At 44.6% G+C, this 22,352-nt stretch overlaps 1 protein-coding gene across 4 annotated transcripts in view; it reads right to left on the minus strand.

The window, feature by feature from the left end:
• Positions 1 to 11,502: 11,502 nt before the first annotated feature.
• The window catches only part of MTCL2 (microtubule crosslinking factor 2), an 85,498-nt gene continuing 74,648 nt past the window's right edge, over positions 11,503 to 22,352 (minus strand). For all 4 annotated transcript variants that reach the window (XM_081010281.1, XM_081010282.1, XM_081010283.1 and 1 more), the window contains exons 15-16: positions 13,306 to 21,318; positions 11,503 to 12,838 (exon numbers count right to left, since the gene is read on the minus strand). In XM_081010281.1, coding sequence (XP_080866407.1) covers positions 21,169 to 21,318 — 150 coding nt within the window. In that variant the 3' untranslated portion in view covers positions 11,503 to 12,838; positions 13,306 to 21,168. The remainder of the gene's footprint in view (positions 12,839 to 13,305; positions 21,319 to 22,352) is intronic.

The raw sequence follows: 22,352 nt of genomic DNA on the forward strand, positions 1-22,352 counted from the left end.
TCCTCACAAAGAAAGAAGTGGGGCTAGTTAGTACGGCTCCTTCACACATTTCATCTTCACGATTGATACTTCTGAAGAAAGCTTTTGTTGGCTTTGCTGTAAAGCTGTCAGTCTTAAGAATCTGGACTGAACACAGCATCATCACCTCACTCTCTTGCTTGTTTCTGTTCTGAAGTAATCAGCTACCAGAATGTAGCTTTTTGACCGGACACGCTTTCTGTAGATGTGCACAGAGGAGACATTTGTCTAGGAATGGCATGGTCAACTTGTCAACAGAAAAGTGGGGGTTTCCTGCCCTCTGTTGGAGAAATACAGATTCTGCAGGAAGGCAAAGTATTTGACGAATTGGCTTAAATGCAAGCTCTTCAACAAGGGTCCCCAAACTAAGGCCCATGGGCCGGATAAGGCCTGAGGGACTTGTTTATCCATCCCACGGTGACCCCCACTACTGCCGCCCACTCTTACCAGCGCTGCGCTGTGTGGCTGCCCGGAAATAGCTTGTGCTCATGTGCAAGCGTTATTTGCGCATGCGCAAGCATTATTTCCAGTGCACACCTGGGTTGGAGGAGGCCCGCGCACATGCACACAAGCTATTTCTGGTGCTCCTCCAACCCGGAAGTGCGCCGGAAATAGTGTGTGCGCACGCGTATGGGCACGCGCTCTCTGGCCTGCCGCGCGATTGGTGCCGGAGACACTGGCCAGAGGTGCGGCAAGTTTGCTGACCCCTGCTCTTCAACCTGATGCTTAAATCTCCTTTGAGCCTCTCTTATGCCATTCTTATCTGATTGGTGTTTCTAGAACACTAAGGAAAATTCTTCTGGCAGAGGTTTGACAGGCATCCTCACTTCTGACTTGCAGGCATCTCTTGAAAACTTTTTAATGTCAACAGGCCTTTGCGGCTGTTTACAAGTTTCTTGAGTAGGCAATCATTTTAATGATTGTTCTGTACTGATTTTCTTTCTTTCTTTCTTTCTTTCAGAGTTCTTATATTGCTTCACAAATTTATGCGTGGAAAGTATATAAATACCTTTATAAATCAATAAAGATACTATAGTGTTATGAGGTACCATTAATATTTATAAATGCTTAAAAATAAATACAACCAGATCCTGATTTTATTTGTTTTTATATGTTTTTATGCTTCTGTTTTATGTTGTACACCACTTAGAGATTTTTTAAAAATATTAAGCAGTTTATAAATGCTTTTAATAAATGAAGACATAATCCAGCTTTTGCTAGGATAGTCTGCACCTGAGAAGTATTTTGTTTTGGCCCAAAGAGACCATATAAGATTTTCCATTACAGTATAGTAACTCAGGGCTTATCCATACCATCACTTGGTGTGGATAGTAAGCTTCTTGTACTGACATTAATTTTGTGTCACAATGTTAGTTAGGCTGTGTTCACTGTGGGGCTTAGTACTATACACAGCTAAGTTGTGCCTCGCAACAATTTTATACTCCGCCACAGAGCACAGAAAGCCACTGCCTTGACAAACCATAGTTGGTCACCTAGTTTGCAGAGCCTAGGGCAGAGTGGCTGGGGCAACTCAGAATCGTGGGCGGGGTATATATAATAAAATTATTATTATTATAACCTGTTTGAAGGAAGGTTGCTTATGCTGGCTGAACGCCAGGGGGCAGTGCAGAATTAGAAATTTGCTTCACATATGTCCTCAGATGGGATTTTAAGAATGGCAGCAAGCATGTAATTAGCATTTTCACTGGACAGCTTTGTGACTGTGCTTACTTTATTCCTGGCCAATCCTCATGATTGACATGAAAGAAATACGTATTCAGTTCCTCCGGTGACTCAGGGGAACTTTCAAGCTATAAGCTGGCGATTTAGTAAAGTACAACCATAGAGTGCTGTTCATTGGCATAGTGTTGCTGCTTGCTGATATACAAGGTTGTCTGGGGCAGCAGCCCCTTCATTCCACATGCAGAATCTGACCGGGCTGCATATACCTCATATTCCTCATATACCTGAGGAAAGAAAGCTAGCTTACGGGGCTCTGAAAGGGCAGGGGTATTAATAATAATAATAATAATAATAATAATAATAATAATTTATTATTTATACCCCGGCCATCTGGCTGGGTTTCCCCAGCCACTCTGGGCAGCTTCCAACAGAATATTAAAATACAATAGTCTATTAAACATTGAAAGCTTCCCTAAACAGGGCTGCCTTCAGATGTCTTCTAAAAGTCTGGTAGTTGTTCTTCTCTTTGACATCTGGTGGGAGGGCATTCCACAGGGCGGGTGCCACTACTGAGAAGGCCCTCTGCCTGGTTCCCTGTAACTTGGCTTCTCGCAGTGAGGGAACTGCCAGAAGGCCCTCGGCGCTTGACCTTAGTGTCCGGGCAGAACGATGGGGGTGGAGACACTCCTTCAGGTACACTGGACCGAGGCCGTTTAGGGCTTTAAAGGTCAGCACCAACACCTTGAATTGTGCTTGGAAACGTCCTGGGAGCTAGTGTAGTTCTCATAGAATTATAGAGTTGGAAGGAACTGTGAGGATCATCTTGTCCAGCACCCTGCAATGCAGGAATATGCAGCTGTCCTTTGCAGGGATCAAACATGCACTGCTGGCATTTGCCACCTGAGGTAGCCACCTCCTTCGGTCTAGTGCAGGAGTGGGGAACCTCAGGCTCAGGGGCCTAGTGTGCTCCCAGGCCCTCCCCAGCCTCACCCACTTCCCCCAGGAATGGTTCTTCACACCTCCAAAGGGTGTTTGTGCCTTGCTGGGATGTGTATTTAAACTCTGATCATCCCCCTTGGATGGAGGACAGGGAGGTGTGTGTGTAGAACATAGCCTACAGAACAAGGACAAAAATTTACATTTGTTGCTCCTCCCATTTTTGCATCTGGCCCTTCTTGGGCATGTGACCGAGAAGCGAATGCGCCTCTTCTTGGGCTGGGAAAGGTTCCCCAAACTTGAACGGATGGTAGGCCATCCCTGTGTGGCAACTGTTTATATGTTAGTTGTGCAGTTCACATTGAACAGATGTATTAGCCGTAAGCAGAATCTTGCTGTCCCTAAATATACACACAGGTTTTGGGTCAGATGCAAAATTGCAGCTTTCGCTTGTGGCAAACAATTCAAATGATCTGTTTGCCACAAGCAACAACATCAAAAACCAGCCACGTCTTCTGCCAGTTGCTTCATATGTCATCTGTGCAGAAATGCTCACCCTTTCAAGTATGTAATTTTATATTATATTTTGGCCTTTAGGTTATGTCAAGGTCACATTTCAAGCTTTATTCTGTATCAGCGCTTCCTAGGGAAAAAAACTCCCATAAGGTCACAGTTCAGCAGAAAACAGTAGCTGTTCTGAGATTTAAACCCAAAGTTTATCTGGACATCTATATTTGGTTTAGATATACAAACAGGGTAAGACTTAGTCTTTTGCCACACCAAACAACTGCCGCACATAAACATCAAATATTCTTTGTAATATCACATAGAATAATTTGTTTATGTGAATGTTTTTGATACTAAATGAATCTTTGTTGAGATTATTATACCACTGCAAAGATTCTGAAGGGCTTTGAAACAAACTCCCATCCTAAAAAGCCTTCATGAATAAAATAAATATTAACTTGGCACTGAAAAAGTAACAGAGGCAAAGATGAGTGAGCTCTCCTGAGGAATGAGTTCCAAAGGTGGGGAATTGCAATAGAAAAGGCCCTGTCCCGGATAATTCCCTGCAGCTACAAGGATCCACTCAGGGTCCTGTAATGTGGATCTTGGCAGGTTTGCGTAGGAAATGATGGTCCTTGATATAAAAACTGTTAGGACTTTGAAGGTTATAATCAATAACTTGGCCAGGCAACAGACTGGAAGTGAGTGAAGCTATTCCAAGGCTTCTGAGATGTGTTCCATTTGTCTGGTCCCAGTTAGCAATCTAATAGGAAGAATAACTCTTGGTTCCTGTGCACTCTGACACAGATGGCTGTAGGACATGACCCGAATTTTCCTCTCCCTCTTAACCCCCTTTTCCTTTTGTGTTGTGGCTTTTAGATGGTTAGCTTTCAGGCATGGATTTCATTTTCCTTGCTCTTACATAAGCCACTCTTGTGAGCCTTTTCTCCTGAAAAGCATTAAAAAATGCTTTAAATAACACACACACACACACACACATATATATACACAGAGCGACAACCAGACTTCCATATCTTCATTCTAGAATATTCCTCTGTCCTCTCTAGTCTAGTATAAGTCATGGAATGGACTATCTGTGATTACTGGCTTGGGCCAAGAAACAGATCTGCTGACACAAACTTTGCAAACTTTGCACTCCCCGTTTATGGCAAATGTGTCTCCTGACCCATTCACAAAGAGAACTAAAAATCTGCATGCCATTTCTCAGCCCCCACTAAGATGGCTTGGGCTGGTGCACAAAACAACATACATTATTATTATTATTATTTTATTATTATTATTATTATCTCTTGCTGATCAAGCCAGAAGAGTCCCATTTGCCATAAACTGAGTCAGGAACAGCTGTCAGATTGCAGGGAAAGAAAAAGAAAAAGAGTTGGGGTGGGGAGAAAGAAAGAAAGAGAAAGAAAGAAAAAGAGAAAGGAAGGAAGGAAGGAAGGAAGGAAGGAATGAAGGAAGGAAGGAAGGAAGGATTGTACACAGTGGTGACTAGTGCTGGTGGAGACTGGAAGGGTAGAAGGCGAGGAGGTGGTGCCAGAGCCAATGACAGTGGTACCTCTGGTTAAGAACTTAATTCGTTCCGGAGGTCCGTTCTTAACCTGAAACTGTTCTTAACCTGAAGCACCACTTTAGCTAATGGGGCCTCCCGCTGCCGCTGCGCCACCAGAGCACGATTTCTGTTCTTATCCTGAAGCAAAGTTCTTAACCCGAGGTACTATTTCTGGGTTAGCGGAGTCTGTAACCTGAAGCGTATGTAACCTGAAGCATATGTAACCTGAGGTACCACTGTAAACTAATTTTAGTTTTGTCCCTCTCATACTTCCTGCTGAGTTACACAGGGGCAACACTGAGTCTGGAGAGGAGGAAGCTGACAGCCCCTGAACTGGTTGCAAATAGGGCAGCAGGCCAGTGGGAGGTGGCGGAGGGGAGGCTGAGGTTAGTGGGGCAGTGATGGGCCTCCACCAGCTGCATGTCCGAGGCCTGTACTCTTGCTCTCCTGTATCATGCTGTGCTAAAACCTCACAATTATTCTGGCCACCCTAACCTAACCCCTGTCAAAATATAGCAGGTCAACAAGGCAGCTGTTAGGTATAGAGGCCCCCTCATTATTCTGCACCCCTTCGCTCTTCTTCCCGCTGTCCATTCCAGTTCCAGCTCCATTTTCTCAGGTTGGCCTACCCTGCGCCTCTCTTTTGGATTGTTTTCTCCTCCGCTGCCTGCTCGCCATCGCCTTTTCAGCTCTGTCAGGTTCCCCACATTTGTTTTCATTGCAGCTGAATCCAAAACAATCACCTCTGTTTCTATGGAAACAGATTTGGTGGCTTCTATGGAAACAGGAGCAAAGGAGAAATGGAAGGGGATGGGGGGGGCGGGAGAGCTGAAAATCCCTGTAGAGTTGTGGCTTTTAGAATTGTGCCCACCCACTGCTAATGCAGCCGCCTGAATGAATTGATAGGGAGGTGTTGCTGCTTCCCTAACAATAATCTAAGAATAATCTGCGGCGCCTGGCCCAGTTGTGTGGGGATGCCGAAGCCCCTACAGCCTCCCTCCCAGCGGCTTCATGTGTGGCTCTTGCCGATATGGGGCTTCCCCTGTATTTCCCCTGGTGGAAATACTGTCCCACTCCCACTGCCAAATTACCCACCACAAACCCTTACTGCAGGTCAGAGAGCAGGAGCTACTCCCTTCTATTGTTTATCTAGGTATTCCTCTCAAAGGGATGCTCTCACCACAGAGCTTCATTCACTGGCCATACCAGGCTGGGAGGCAAGTGACAACCCTTTTGGGTGGACTGAATTTGCTTTTCTGGATCTTCAGTGCTGTATGGGGATTTAAGATTACACACACCATACATTTAAAGCAGATTTAAATCCCCTTACTTTCCCCCAAAGACTCCTGGGAACTGTAGCTGTGAGGAGTAAACTACAGTTGCCCCAATTTTTTGGAGAAAGGCATGCGCTTTATATGTATCATGCATACCAGGGCTTGCTGCTGCTTTTTAAAAAGGAATATTCATGTAAGTTCTGTAGAACTTGCATCATTTTTTATTGTCATGTGAAAAACTCCCATTAAACAGGAACTTTCTTACCGGGATGTTCCCTTCGTAGGTTTGTTTGAACACTTCTCAGCATGTTCAGCATTTTAGCCATTGTCTTGCTACTCTGAAGAGCTTTTGTTCATTAAAAACAAACAATTCTACCCATTCATAGTTCTTCCTGTGGAGTAATCCTCATCTATAGTCAAACTGTTACATTTTGCAACTGCTGCATTAGTGATTTAGATTAGATACAAGTATGTGCATCTTCCTCTGGGTTGGGGGTGAATATACTTTACTTGTACTAATCATCTATATTGGAAGCAGCAGCCCAGGGCACTTGTGGAAATTCCTTCCCCGGATCCAGTTTCTAAATTGTTCCAATTAAAATAAACTATCTAGTTTTGGCCACTCTGCCTCCCAGCACAATGCTGAGATTAAGGACCTATACAAATTTTGCCCAGAGAGCTGGGATATAATAAGTAGTCCAATGGCAAAACAATCCTGCATGGATTATTGAAAGGCCCTCTGTGTGGGGCAGCCCTTGGCCCATAAGCTGCAGCTGGTGCCAATTTCTTTGGCTCACCTTTTAAGCTGAACAGGCTGCAAGGAACAGAGTGGCCACTTACTCAACTTTACAGAGGACAGTCCTCTATCTGAGGAAGGGAAAGCGGGAGGAGTCTTAAAGTTGCCCATCAGCATTTAGCAGCAGGATGGCAGACTTGAGTGCTACCCACGGAGAGGCATTGTATCTCTACTTAAATTATAGTAATTATTTCCTAATTTACATCTATCTTATGAATGAACTTATTCAAATCAGTGCCATCTTTTTGATAGGCAAGCGGTTGCCCTAGGATACCATGTTTCTCCATATTTCGCCTTAAAGAGCCATCTTTCACATATTCCTTACCATTCACTGAGGTCCACTGAGGAGACTCCACTTTGAATTCCAGCTTTCGAGGTTGCACCGCTGAATGTTGGAAGCAGAGCCTTTTTCATGTTTGCATCCACACTGTGGAGCTCCTTGCCCAGCAAGAACAGTCTGGCCACCACCCTGTTCTTTTTGCTGGCAAACAAAGAGCAGCTGAGTCCATTCTTTGCACCCATCTTGCAACAGATGCAGAGAGCCAGGAGCAAAGTGACTATATGCAGCAGGTGTGCTTACCTTTTATTTTTCTCCTTTGTTATCTGGAAAGAATACAAACTACGTATGAGCCCCATGTGTGCTGCCTTGGAGGAAGGAGAGGATCAGACTCCAACCATTTTTAAAGAACTGGGAGGTAGGATGCAAGATTGTTATATGTAGTTGCTCCCAGCCACAGCAGTAGCTCATTATTTCGTACTTCGCTAGTAGACTGAGAGCAGTGCTAAAGCAATAAATACTTTTCTCCTACTACTCCATGCACACATTTTGTAAACCAGAAATGGTGAGATTTGTTGCAACATTTCTTAGCACATATTCCTTTTTTTAGAAAAGCATAGGTTGCTGTTCCAAATGCTTAAAGTGCTAATAAAACATTGATATATAATTTAAAAACAGCTTCGCTGCAGGTAAATTTGCCTGTTTGTTGGTTTAGTGAATTTGGCTCTGTACTGTGCCTACCTATATGTTGACATTTTCTCTATAGCTTTGTTTGCCGTAGAACAACACTGGTGAAGAGACCTAAGTGAGTCCTTCTGAATCACAGAGGATGTCTCTAAAAAATAATGTATGTGTGGGACTCTATATAACAGTTACTACAGCAGTGATATTTCCTGGGTATTCTACCTCTTTCTTTCATGTACGAGTGATAGAATCCTAAAGGTACCACAATGACACCAGATGTCAGACCTGAGGTTGAAAGCAACAACATAATGACTACTGAAGTAAAATGACAAAATGGAGACAGGTTTTTTTTTAATAGAGTTTTTTTAATGGCTCTTTCAACAGATTTTAGACTCTCATTTTCTACAACAATTCAGTGTAAAACGCCCCAAGACCATTTACAAGTGTTTGAGAACTTGGAGTTGTTTTGTTTTGTGTTTTTTTAAAAAAAATCCAGCTTGTGGACATTGAAGAAATTGACCAGACAGAACCTTTTCAACCTAAAGACTGGAGAAACAGCCTCCCACAGAAACCCTTTGCCAAAAACAATGGTCAAGACATGCCCCAATCCAAAGTGAATATTTACAATCCTCTTGGCAAGCGAAGGCATTAGTTGACTGGGCACATGGTTGCCATGTTCACACAAAACTAGGTCAGAATATAACAAGAAGGTGCAACTACCAGGAGGGCCAATTTGAATCTCTGGACTATAGCAGCATGGATCACAGCAACAGTGAAAATGGTTTCTCTTCCAAACTGAAGAGCTAGAATTTTGGAGGTGGCATCCAGACACCGTGCAAACAATGGAACTCACTACCACAAAGTGTAATGATGGCCACTAATTTGGGGGCCCTTCTTATTGTGAATTTGTGAGTATTTGTGCTCATGGTACTCTCAATCAGGTAGAGGGAGCTCTGGTACAGCTTTAAAAGGGGATCAAACAGATCTAAGACTATTAACAGCTACCAGTATTGTAGGAAGGATGCTTCAGAATACCAGTGCCTGGGAACACGAGTAGGGGAGAGTTGTTGTGCCCATGTCCTGCTTGCAGACTTCCCACAGGCAGAATGTTAGGCCTTTGGTCTGATCCAGCAGATTTTAGCTGGGAATCATAAAGAAACCATAAGCATGAGCTGCATCCTACCCTTAACAGCACAAACAACCCAATTGTTTCCAGAATGTTAAATTAGATGTCCTCTTTTTAAAGAAAACAGCTCTGTAGCAGGAGCTGGAAAGGACTGAAGACACGTGTGATTTTTGTTAAGAGACACATACCAAACTTTGTGTACGCCCTTCACACTTGATGGGGCATGTTTTTTCTCCTTGGACATGTGCCCCTAGTACAAAATGTAAAATATCAGCTATTTTGTGCTAGCACTGATGACATATTTTGGGAATGTGGCTTTCCAGGAAGAAATGGCTGCCTCCTACACCGGAATATGGACAAAGGATAATTTACAGAGTGGTGCAATGCATAACAAGACAACCCTTTATGGAGTGGGAGTGTGCAATAAATGCCTCCCCTATTGCACAGCACAAGGAGTGCCTGATATGGATGACTGTTAAATCTACCCTGCAGTGTAATGAATGTGGCGTGTTATTTTGATCAGGGCTTCTTTTGAGCTGAAGCCAGGAAATCAGGAAAAGAAGAGAAATTAAGAACTTGGAGGGGAGGGAATTGCCTGCTATTCAAAGCTGTCAAAGGAGTGATGGGAAATATGGAATAGTACCACTACAGGCTAATTTCAGAGAGAAACCGTATCCCTGGAATAACAGAAATGTGTAAGATCTGGAATAAGAAGAGGAAAATGGAGGGGTGCACAAATGGACAAAAGGGAATCATAAGTGTGTGTTTGTGTGTGTTCACTACCAATGAAACTGAAGGAGCACAATCACCAGCATCACAGACCAGTAAAGAGATGGTGGACCAAATAAGAAATACAGAAAGAAGAGATACAAGAGCATTTGAATATGAACAAGGGGACTAGTATAAGTAAAAAAAAATCAGGGAGCAATGTGGGATTGGGGAAGCCAGGGTTAAAGCAGGACAGTAGAAAAGCACAGAAGGGAAACGGAGATACATGACTGAAGAAGTACAGAAGTTGTGTGCATGGAAGATGGTCAGAGAAAAAAGCAGGATAGAAGTGTTGAAAACAGTAAAGGGCCTGGGAGATGGGGTATTTTGAAGGATAAAGAGAGGAAAGATGGGAGGAACCACAAGAATGTGAGAAAGATAAATGACTCAAGGGGAGTTGAGATGCTTTGTGGAAAGTGACTGATAAATGAAATGAACAACAAGAAAGACAAAAAAGAAAGGCATTTGAGGAAGGGTTGGGAATGTACTCGGGGAGGGAGCAGATGGAAGACAAGGGCAAGGGGGAGAGACAATTCAGGACTGCCAGGGCCTCTGGATTGAAATTAAATTGAGGAGCATGAAAGCATGTGATGGGCAGAGGGAAACTGGGATGGGAACAAGGAGACAGGAAAGCGCAAAGTGAATGACTGGTGAACGCTGTGAAAGAAAGAGGCATAAAAGCCATGCACTGTATGCAATGCAGAAGTTGAAGTCAAACAATGAGAAGAAATGATCAAGTGCAAGGAGGGAGTAATGGAATTGTTGAAGGAGATGAGGAAGCACAACGTGCTCTCTGAAAATGTGGAGTAAGCAAGCAAGCAAGCAAGCAAGCGTCAAAGGTGAAAATGTCAACAAGCCAAAATACATTTCCCGATGAGCAATTATGGTGGCTTAGTAGGATCTGAAAACAAGGAGAGAGAAGATTAAGTAGTTGTCAGACTCTGGAATACAACTGGGAGTAGTGATGCTTGAAGAATTTGGTGGTTCTGAAATCTAAAGACAACTCAGCTTATCTGCACCAATATGCTTTGGACTCTGGTCTGCTTTGGACTCTACACCTTTACCAAATTCCACAAGTTGCTCCTCTGCCTGGCTTTGCACATATTTTTAACTGGTAATGGGTACTTGGAGTAGCTAGAAAACATGGCTCTGGCTGTACATGTTGAAAATGGAGCAGCAAATGTCCCTGGGAGAACGGGGATGTGATCATGTGCCATCCTTTCCAGGGAGACTGTTAAGGAGGAAAAAGCACGACAGCACTCATGGACCCATTGTGCAAACCAAAAAATGGCTACCCCCATGGTAGTAGCCATGTTTTCCCTCATACCATCTCCCTGCTCCTAGGGACACTTGTAGCTCAGTTTTCAATGTGTATGGCCTGAGTTGCTCCGGGTGGCTATGACCTTTTTAAAAAGGAGGAGAAAAGTGAGCAAAAATCAGCCCTTGGACTATAATTCATATTTCATCTGGAAACTGGATGGAGCAGATTTATAGGTGTATACGTGAAAGAAACACAAACCAATTAGGAATGATTCAGCCTTCTAGGGAACAATGATTTTAAAGCCAAGGACCATGATTGGTGGTCAAGCAATAATGGATGGAAGGCATATGAGGTGGAAGAAAATGCTAAATAAAAAGTTGCAAAGAGGAACAAAGGGCTGAAGAAAAGAGAAGCAGCGACAGAAAAAGAAAGATGAATGGTAAGACAAAGGAGCAAGTGGTGATTAGCAGGAAGGAAAAGAAGAGGGGGTGGATGCAGGACCAATTCAGGAAGATACAGAGGGAAGAATGCGATACATAACATACGAGGATTAAAATAATAAAATTGGAACATTGAAATGTGCATGTGAAATAAAAATTAGACATATACATTGCTGGGGACTACAGAGCTCTGTTCACACTGCTGAATTTGCCCCTGCAGTTGTGTACTAGAAATGCAGCCACAATCGGAGAGTCAGTTTACATGTACAGGATCATGTGGTGAAATTTAGTGATTTGAATCAGCCCTGAGACAGCACAGTGGTGCTTATGGTGGAGATGAGGAATGCCAATGGGACGTCATGCCAAGGAACATAAAGCATTAGGGAAGTGGAAGAGGGCTACAGCAACCTTTGCTAACCTGGTGCCTTCCAGATGTTTTGGACTACAACTTCCTCCAGCCCCAGCCATGCTGGCTAGGGGGAAGATGGGAGTTGAAAACATCTAGAGGGCACCAGGTTGGCAAAGGCTGAGTAAGAGGAAGGCAAATAAAGATTAAATGATCAAACAAAAGAAGAGAAGCAACATCAAGAATGGAAGGAAAGCTCCACTGCAAACAAGGAGGTGAAAACGAAGAGGACCTGCCGAAGCAGGGAGGGCACAATTAAAGTAAAACATTGCAAGAAAAGGCCAGCAGAACAAATGAGGCCAAGACTCAGTGCTTGGTGATGCAACGAAGACAAAAGGGGGGGAAAGTGTTTGAAAATCTGTGAAGGGATATTGCAAAATCCAAGGGAATGGGACCTGGTTGAAACATGATAACAGCACATTAAAAACGACGACACAAGAGTTTACCCACATGGCATTCCACTAGACAGACATCACTGTTTAAACAGGGGCACCAGTCACTTAGGCATTTATCATAAACCCATGGATCCCTGGCATACACCTGAAAGGGGCAGGAAAAGCAGTCTCATCATGGCACTAGCAGTATGCAGCATTGTGTGTATCAGTTTGTCTTGAAAAGATGCCAGAAACGTGTTTAAACTGGGTATGAATAGGAAAGTTAACAGGGTAAGAGGAGAAATGCCTCTCCTTAAAAGTCTAGTCTGAAAGCTAGGATAGACTCTTGTTTCCACTTGAGGCTCTAGGAATTCTTCCCTTACATGACAGACCCCCTTGCTTTTATTCTTTTTAGGGAATGGGAATGGGGATGGTTGTAACAGGAGTTTGGCCATGGCCTGACCACTTCTAAGCTCTAAGGTGGCAACATGATAAAGTGTGAGCACCTGTTGTCACTTGACTCCCTTTTATTAGGCGAGAGGGGAGGATTTCCCTATAAAAGCCAGACAGCTGCAAGTGCTCCATGTTCTAACAGCAGCAGGCATAAAGCTTAGGGTATGGTCTGCTTGTGGTTAGCTATATTTAAGACCAGCGTTCAACAGTAGTGCCATGATGAAATTCCAGAGGAGAAAAAACCCACCCAATGTCAGTAGGTCACCTAGATCAGGGGTCTGCAACCTTTAAGACAAAAAGAGCCACTTGGACCCGTTTCTGAAGAAAAAAAAACTGGGAGCCGCAAAACTTGTCATTATAAAAATAACTTTTTTGTCACTTTTTTATTATTTCTTTGTTTGACCCCTCAGAATTACTCCTCCTCATAGAAATAAACGTTAAAGTTACCTTTTTGTGTGTGTGTGTTCTTCACTCCCCTTCAAAACAGTGACCAGCGTACATGCCCCTTACAATGTAGCGGGCGGGCGGGCGGGAAGGTGACGTCGGGACGGTGCGTGACTAACGCACGCACCGCCCCCATGCGACGTCACAGCCAGTACAGCGCCCGCCACAGTGGGGAGTGTCGGGGCGCACAATGCGCCTCCTCCCCTCGCTAGTATCCGTCCCGGAGCCGCGGCAAAGGTGTAAAAGAGCCACATGCGGCTCCGGAGCCGCGGGTTGCAGACCCCTAACCTAGATGCCCACCCACCTAACTGATTAATAGTATTATAATATGGAAAAGTTCCTCTTCTTCTAGTTTTGTATGTGATTATTGTGCCCTTCAGTACACACACTGGCCTTATTAGCACACCGTTCAGTGCTACGTACATGAGTAGCAGTGAGCTCCTCCTCTGCTGCAGTTGCCTAAGGAGATTGAAAGCTTTCCTTTCATTGTCAACAAATTGTAGTTGTTATCTCTGAACCTGGACAAACATTGCCTCACATTATGATTTAGGGAAATAAGCCATCTTCAAACCACAGTTACCTATCCTAGCTTGTTTCCCTACATCACATACACATACACATACATAACACAAACTACAGTTCTCAGTTCAGACATAATGAGTAATGTTGGTTAGCTGAAAATGAAAGCGAAAGTTTTCTGTCTCCTTGTGGCTGAACACAAGAGAGGGGAAGGAGGAGCCCATGAGCCTGAGACTCGCTGCTGTTCGTGGGTACAGTGCTGAGCTATGGTTTAGTAGTAGCCACTTCCTGTGATCTCTGTTTGAATTGGTTTTGTTGTGCTTCAAAAATCCGGCAAACCCATTTTACTATAGCAGGACGGGAAAGGGGGCATATCAGTGTGTGCGTAATACAGGCATCTATGGCCCTTGGGAAATTTATTGTGTGTACTCGGCCCCAGACTGTTGAAGCGGCAAAGTCCTCACACAATTAATTTATTGCCTCAGTCTCATATGGGAAGCTGCTTATGTGTAAAGAGTTGTAGTGGTGATGACTTAAGAACCCTTCAACACTAGCTAGCTTTCTGCTCTTTCTAAGGCGCCATTTATTTTTCCCTTTACTCGCAAGAGACCAGCTGGATCAGACAAACATCCATCTAAACCGGTGCTGTTTCCCACAGTGGCTAGCCAGATAATTATGGGATGCCCATAAGCAGGGGGTGAAGGCAACAGCTCCCCCCTCCCATTTCCTTTCAGCAACTGGTATTCAGTGACATAGTGCATCTACACATGGACGTTCCATTATGGCTAACTGTCACTGATATAAAGATCCCCATTCACAAATTCATTTAATTGCCTTTTGAACCTAAGCAGTGGCCATCAGCACACACTGGAACAGAGAATTCCATATATTAATTGTGTGTAGGGTGGAGAAGTTTTGTTTTCACCTGCGAGTTGGGCTGGGGGGGTTGCAGAGAGAGCAAAGAGGTGACAGAACAGATAAAAAGAGTTGGCAGAGTTATCTGTGGGAAGACTGCCCCAGTTTGGGAAGAAATGGTTGCAAACCAGCTTTCTAGCAGAAGCAGGAGAAAATGGCAAGCAGAGCTTTTTCAGACAGACCCCTGACCCCTCCTCCCCTACTGACAAAAGCCAGTGTCATGGGCAAATGAAAAATTATATGTAAAGTGCCCCCCAAAAAATCTTCAGGCAGTTGCAATTTTTTGCAGAGTTGCGGGAGAAGGAACTCAAACCTTTCACTGCAGATTGCTGCTCTGCTCAAAATGCCCCAAGTTGCTTCATCCTTATGGTGCTCCAGATACTCATTTATCCTTGTATATATACATCTGGAACTGCTCATGAGGAAAAGCAAGGAGGCAGTTCTGAGCAGGAAGACAGCTGAAATGGAAAGGGTTAAGTATTTTTCCTAGTTATTTGACACTCAGAATTGCAGCCTCCCGAGAATCCTTTCTATAAGAATTATTTTTTCCTTATATTTATATGCCACCTGTCACCATCATGAGACACCGCTCCCAAGGTGGCATACATACATGGGGGTTTGGAGATGGTCACCCATCCATGCACTGACCACATCCAGACCTGCTTAGTTTCAGCAAGATTGTGGCCTCAACTGCCTTCAGACCATACACAAGTGCTGTGTTGCACACAACTCAGTTCAAAGTAATTGCGCACACAGAGAGCTAGGATCCCTGCAGGAAGCATGAGAGCAAGGGGTGATGGACAGAGATTTCAGCATGAATTGAACTGGCAATAACTAATAATCCAGCTGTACATTAAGTGCTGCAGGGTTTTACATGGGCTGAGAGCACACATGGGATGCATGGGAATGGAGGATGACCAAGACCCTCAGCTATGCACAGATTTTCTTGGAGACGGGGGGAACTAGAAAACAGGACAGGACCAACTTAACCAGTTGTGAGCACAGGAAACTTAGTAGTTGAATTAGCTCCTGTAAAATTTGGATGGAGCCATTTTTACAACAGCCAGTCCCCCTAGGGATGCAGATCAGGGTGGCCCAGTTTCTGCTGAGATTCCTTCAAAGCTGCGGATCAGATTGCACCCTCTGTCCACATCTCAGGATGTGCTCAGTCACAAGCCTTCCACACCAACCTTGCCAAGGTAAAGCCCAACTGCTGTGGGAATGGAGACATGTTGCTGATTGGAGCATTACTGGCAAAAGGGATGCTGCAAGTTTTCTTTTGCCTGGGGGCAAGAGCTGCTACTTGCTAATGACAAAGTATCTCAGGATCCATAAACTCCAATACTCAAGAAATATCCAGCACAGTTATTTACAGAGTTAAGACAAACTTTTAAGAATATACAAATAATTAAAAGGCATTTTTGTCAAAATGGGGGATGGGAATCACAATCCAAAAAGTAGAAGATTCTTTTTAAAAAAGGAGTTCCCAATGAAAATGCTAAAAACCATCTCAAAAGGAAGTATTTACACCAGGAGTTAGCAAGCATGTTTTAACCCCCACTCCCTGCCCACCCCATTTTACAAACTCATGCAAGGAATAGAAAGGGGCTGCCCCAGAAAATCCTGCCCAGCCCTGAGCCGGACAGCTGCCAGTGTCTGCTTTGCACTTCTGCTCTATTGATGAGAATAGACCCAGCTTCTGCCCAGCTCTGCATGTGGAAGATAGCAAGAGCAAGGCAGACCATCTCCGTTCCCCTGGCACAGTAAGGCGCTTGGTGGCGACGGCACAGCCTAGTTGCTACAAGCTCTGCGTTTGCTAGTGGTAACTGAAACACTCACACAGTTGGATGGAGACAGAGAACAAGGCCACAGATGTGATATTTGCATGGATCTTGCTGGCCTGCCAAAACGAAGCAGCTCAGCCACCTAGGAACAGGCTGCAGCAGCTCACAGGAATCAATGCTAAATCAGCTGTGCTGAATAAGTAACTTTCTGAGCCCACAGCCCTGAGAGTGAATAATGTGAGTCCCACATTATCGGGGGTGGGGGGCTATAATGTGCTTATTGCAGCTCCTGCCCAACTCCATTCCTTGTGTATTTTGCCCCATTGTCTTTCATTAGCTGCATGCTATTTTGATTTTGACTTGCAGTGCTTACCAAGAGTCAGTCCTTATGTCACTTTAAATGTGCTTGCCTACAGAAGCAATAATGCCTTGGGATTCAGATTCCCTGCAATTTTGCCTGAAAGGGAATGTGGAGGGCCCTTGCACTTTTGCAAGTGAATGCTGTTCAAGTAATGCAGGAACTGGCTTCAAGAGAATCCTATACCTGGCAATGTGGTGCTGGCCCTTTTTTTCCTTTGCTCTGCCAAGGCAGTGTTAGCAGCCTGTCTGTTAAGCCAAGCAAGTATATCCAGGCAATTACCAGCATACAGGTTCTTAGGCTGGGAATGTTTGGCCGCATTCCGCAGAGTTGCTTCCAGCCTCCTCCAGGCCCCTGAAATAATTTTTCACCAGCTCCATATTAGATGTCAGGGCTGATTTTCTCCCCCGAGAATGAGCTAAGTATCCCCGTGAAACACAATCAGCAGATCCACAGACTGTCATACAAGGACAGTGCCCCCGGCTTTGCACCTGCAATCTCATAATCCAATAGGTATTTTTATTTTAGCTCATCTTCTGCCTGCCTCACCTAGCTCCCTGCTCCCAAATTTAGAGAATAGCAGTATTTAAAGAAACTCCTTCGGAGATCAAGGATTTAAAGATACGCTGGTTTCTCTGTCCCTTGGCCAGTGCTCAACATAGCCTGTTGCTGCATCAAAACAGGAAGCAGAGAGATGCTTTCAATGAGCCTTCGCTGGGATTTAGTTTAACCTCACCAGCTATACATTCTGAAGGTGCCCAAAGCACAGGAAAAAAGTATACTAAACTGATCAATTGGCTGCAGGGAATACCAAAGTTTCTGTTATGTAGCCCTGATGTTGTTTTGCTTTTCCTGCTTTTAATGCAAACCAAACAGAGACATCTTGGAGAGCAACGCTCTGGGGAGTGAAACTGTTATGTCTCCCTTCGGCTGCAATCCTATGTGCGCGTCTTTGAAAGCAAGCACAAAAAACTCAGGTAGATGAAGTTGCAGGTCCCCCTGAAGCATCTCTGTTGCTAAAAATAGGAACATGGGGTAGAATTCAATACAGCACAATGGAGGTCACTCCATCAGCACAAGCATTTATTGCCCGACAGAATGATCTCAGCTTTCCTCCCACTGTAAACTGCACTGACCTTGCAGAGCAGATCTGGAGGAAGGCATGGGGGGGGGGGGAGAAGAGCAGGGAGAAGCCCCAATGTGCTAGTGGGAGTCCTTGCACTGGCTTCCGGTGGCGGAATGGGCTAGCTGAATCTGACCCATGGACCTTTAATAACAAGCATAATAGACATGCACTTCAGGACAAGGAAGGCTGTAGGAGGATCAGGTGCCCATCACTTGACGAGAAAGCAAGCAGTAGTTTTCTGTAGAGTAAGAGGCACTCAAGACATGATGCCCAGAGGAATCATTCATTCCTCAAATACCATTTTATGAATGGCTTCTTGGTCTCTTTCAGCTAATGTTTTTGTAAAGAAACAATAGAGCTTACAATTGAAGAAGATTCAGTGGAAGGACCAAGGCAGATTGACTACAATGTGTTAGTGATAAGTGAGCTGCAAAACCTCTCAGTTCTAGCTCATATGAGGGCCACTCTAGTCCTTAAAGCAAGGATGTGCATGAAAGTATATGAGAAATGGGATGAGTGGTCTTAGTTAATTCTGAGGAGCAGAGGATAAGGGGCTGAGCCGGATCTCCAGGTGCCAGGGTGAAGTCACCCTGTTCTGCCCAGACCTTTGCCCCTCTCCATGCCTTGGAGAAGCAGAATAATAGTAGGCAAAAATAAGCAAATATAGTCAGCAGAATTTATTCACTGCAAAATTCAGCTTAGCTTGGTGCAGAATTTAGAAGGGAAAAAAAATTAGCACAAAGTACACCAAGCCATGTCTATGGTCTCTTCAGTTGTAAACATGTCAAAAGTTTACAAAAAATAAAATAAACAATATTTTTCCTGTTTTGCAAGTTATTTTAAATAATATGATGTCACTGACATTTACATTGCTGCATTACTAATTAGCTACATAATGAATTGAACTTCTGAATTTTATCACACATATGACAAAAACCTAAAACTCAGATTAAAAATACAAATTAAAAATTATGACTTGCAAGGTATCAATTGAAAGTCAGCCAAAATGCATGCAGGTTTCAGAAGATTTATTATTTTTTTTTTAAAAAAATGTTGCCTGCTTGCAAAGATTTGTGGGTTTAAGAAGCTTCATGTTCATTTCAGCTTTCGAAGCCTCTTTTTTAATCTCTCTGATAGAGGCGGCTGTGATAATCTTCTCTGCAGACTATAAGGATGACCTGCTGTTTTATAATAATAACAACAAAAAAACTGACCCACTAAGCTTCTGATATGGATCAGTCAGGTTCTACTGCACCTCTAAAGAATATTCCTCCCGAATCATCTCTGAAGGCTGATGTATATTTTTAAACAAAAACTAAAAGCCACATAGTACACAGCCCTTCCATGTGATTATACCACTTCACGAGTGGGTGACGTGGCTAGTTTAAACAATTGCTCACATCATGTGTCCTGCCTGTGGAAAGCGGACATGTCAGAGGTAGAGTGTGTTCTAGCTGATTATTCTGCCTGACATTCAAGTTTTCTATCCACTGGGAGATTTGAGTTGCTTTTTCTCTTTTACATGGACAACCACTCTAACTTCTGATCCCCCAGCTGCATTCTCAAGTGGTACAGTTCCTGAAGAGCCAGCTCTCTCTGGAAGGGTACTTCCAAGGAAGCCAGGGCTTGCTCTCGCATATTGTCCTACCTTTCAGATCACATCCCTGCAGAAGTGTTGCAATACACACAAATCTGTGCTACTGAATCTGGAGGTGGGGAGAAGCAAAACCTGCCTGCTCCCCAAATCCCTCAGCAAAGCACAAGAGTCAATGAAAAGAGAGATCCTTTGCTGGAGCCCTGAAAGTTGTTTGTATGAGCAGATAATGCACTACACCGGATGCTGAAGGATCCCCATTAATACCTTTTCTCTAGAACAGGGTTGACTCACAGGAACTAGCAACCATCAAAATATTTAGTAGAGCACTGGCAGCAACCATTGGAGAGTGTGACATAGGAGAAGCTCTGCCCTGAGATATGCAGCAGGCACACAACCCCCTGCCTCCCGTGGAACTTGGAATGTTCTGCAGCACGGAAAAGATGGTACCTCTTCTACCCATTCACTGTCTCATCTGTATTTTCATTCTATGGGCTCTGTGCTTGTTCACCTCTGCACTCAAGCAATTTCCTCTCTGTTAAACTATTCTTACAGAGGCAAGTTGATCACAAAGGGTTTTGAGATTTCCAGTTGAAAAACAAGCAACAACAAATGACAGAAGCAACTCTCCTTAGGAATAGCTACAGCTACCCATTGTGTGGGGTACGGAGAAATGGAAACAGACTGGAATTGTAGACATGGAGGACTCAGCATACTCTTTCTGTGAACTCCTGGTGCTCAACTGCACCGCAGCAGCCAAGCACAGAGGCTGATACAAAGCAACAATTGTTCTGAGCCATGGAGATGGCATCAGAGGCCTGAAGAAGAAAAAGTCCAGGTCTACTGATGCATTTCAGTAATCGTGGGAAGTTTGATGCACGTGGACAGGAAGGCAACACAGACCATGCTTGCACGGCTGTTTCCCACAGGTCAGGTGCAGGAGAACCAGTAGTGCAAAACCGTACTCTTGTTTTATCGAGAGTGTCAGCACTCTGAATAGACCATACTGTGCACTACAGTGCAGGCTGGGTGCATGGCCCAGTGCTGGTATTTTATGCTGGGCACACCTGGGGAAAACTATCCATGCAAATATGGTTGCAGAGCAAATCCAAGGCTTTTCCAATCTACTTGTACACAACGGCCTGGAGCATTTATGCTATGGTGGCATTTCCTGGTGGCAATTTTGCTAGCACCCTCCCCCCGCCCTCTTTCTCTGTACACCATATTGAATGCCTCGTTCTGGGGAAATCCTATAGTACAGCTGTTCTGAGAGGAGTTCTTAAGGCTTTGAAACCAGCTGTCTAGTGTTTCCTGAAGGACTGCTGTTTTCCTTCCCCACCCCTAGACCAAGGAAGGGAGGGCCAAGCAGCTTTGTTGATACTGCACTCCGTAATCCCTCACTGTGATGCCTTTTTCACAAAGAAGAGAGATGCATCTCCTCAAACTGGCGACACACACTCTCTCTCTCTCTCTCTCTCTCTCTCTCACACACACACCCAATGCCATGGAAACAGCACAGACTGCTTCACGAGGCTCTGGCAACGTCCAGCTCTTGTAGGTCATGTTCCCACTGAGGGGGGGGAGGGACAGAAAGGTTTCCAGTGACCGAGAAACCACACCTCTAGCAAGACTCTCCCACTCTGTCCCCTGCCCACGTAGCACAGCCTCTGTGCTGCCGGTATCCCTGTTGAGCTAAGGTGAGACAGGAGATGCATGGTGTCACCCTGGGTATCTAAGAGCAGAGCCCCTCATCTGCAGCTGGCTCAGAAGTAGCCAGTCCCAGAGGTGCCGGAGGGACTGGCAGTTCCAGCGCATAGGTTGCTCTTCCATCAGCACGGCAGCAAGTGCAGCCCTCTCACTCACTCAGAGGCCCTGCTTTCTCTTCTACCCGGCTGCCGTCAGAAGGGTGCAGCTTGCACCTGGAAGGGGAGTGGCGGACAGCTGAGCGCGACGGCCGAGCAAAACAGGAAGTCAGCGACTGGGAGCTGCAATCACAGGCCACGTCCTGCAAAGAGAGACAGAAGGAAAGGGTAGCATGTGAAAAAGGATGGTCAACTTGAGATCTGTCACAGCGTGGCGGTTAAAGGACATGAACCTTGTTCAAATCTCTCCCCAGCAAGAAACTCCCTACATGGCCTTGTTAAGGTATACCATTATATGCTCTGACCCACCCCCTGTGACAAATCTGCAATATGGAGTTGATAATGCAGTAGGACTTCACAGGGATGATATGAAGATAATGTATTTGAAGCACAACGAATAGCTGAAATGCATCATTAAAAGCCTAGCAACAGGTGAAGTGCTGTTTTTAACTAAATAGTTTAGGACCAGGTTATTGCCTTCTCCCACACGTACCTGCTTAGAGTTCCCCCTCATAATGACGTGAGGCAGGTAATTACCAGGGAGAGGGTCTTTTTGGTAGTGGCACCCTAGTTATGGAACAGGGAGGTTTGCCTGGTGGATTTTTCTGGAGCAAGACATTTCTGATTACCTGTGCCTTGTGTAAGCTGGGCTGACAGCCTAACCCTCTGGAACATGGCACACACAGGAAGAGGAGAGAGCAGGGAAGTTCCATTGCACAGCTAAAACTTGTTGCTGTAGCAGAACTGTTTAGCCATATGAATGCATTGCAAGAAAGGTTCCTGGCTTAGGCGCAACTTGATTTCCAAGTCTGCTTCATTTCATTATGTCTGTGACCTTTTAGATTACAATTCAGTTGAGGAGATTTGTATCATCTGCCTACATATTAATGCAAAAACAAACTGCAAGAAACCAGGGCAAGCAATTATAGGGTGAGATTCACCTACAGAGTCCTGTCAGCATAAAGTCCTGAGCAAGGGATTCTGCTTGTGCAATTGGGCTTCCCTCCCTCCTCCCATGATGCCCCCAGAATTTGGGGGCAGGTCAGAACCCCCAGAACAGCACACAAGAGAAGAGAGGAGGGATTGTTCTGTCTGGCAAGCTGCAATGCTTGCGGAGGTAGGACATTCAACATAGCATGATGTTGAATTCCATCCTATAAGCTACTCATGATCTGCA

This window comes from Podarcis pityusensis (genome assembly GCF_964106645.2).
Source record: "Podarcis pityusensis genome assembly, chromosome: 6".
Taxonomy (NCBI): Eukaryota; Metazoa; Chordata; class Lepidosauria; order Squamata; family Lacertidae; genus Podarcis; species Podarcis pityusensis.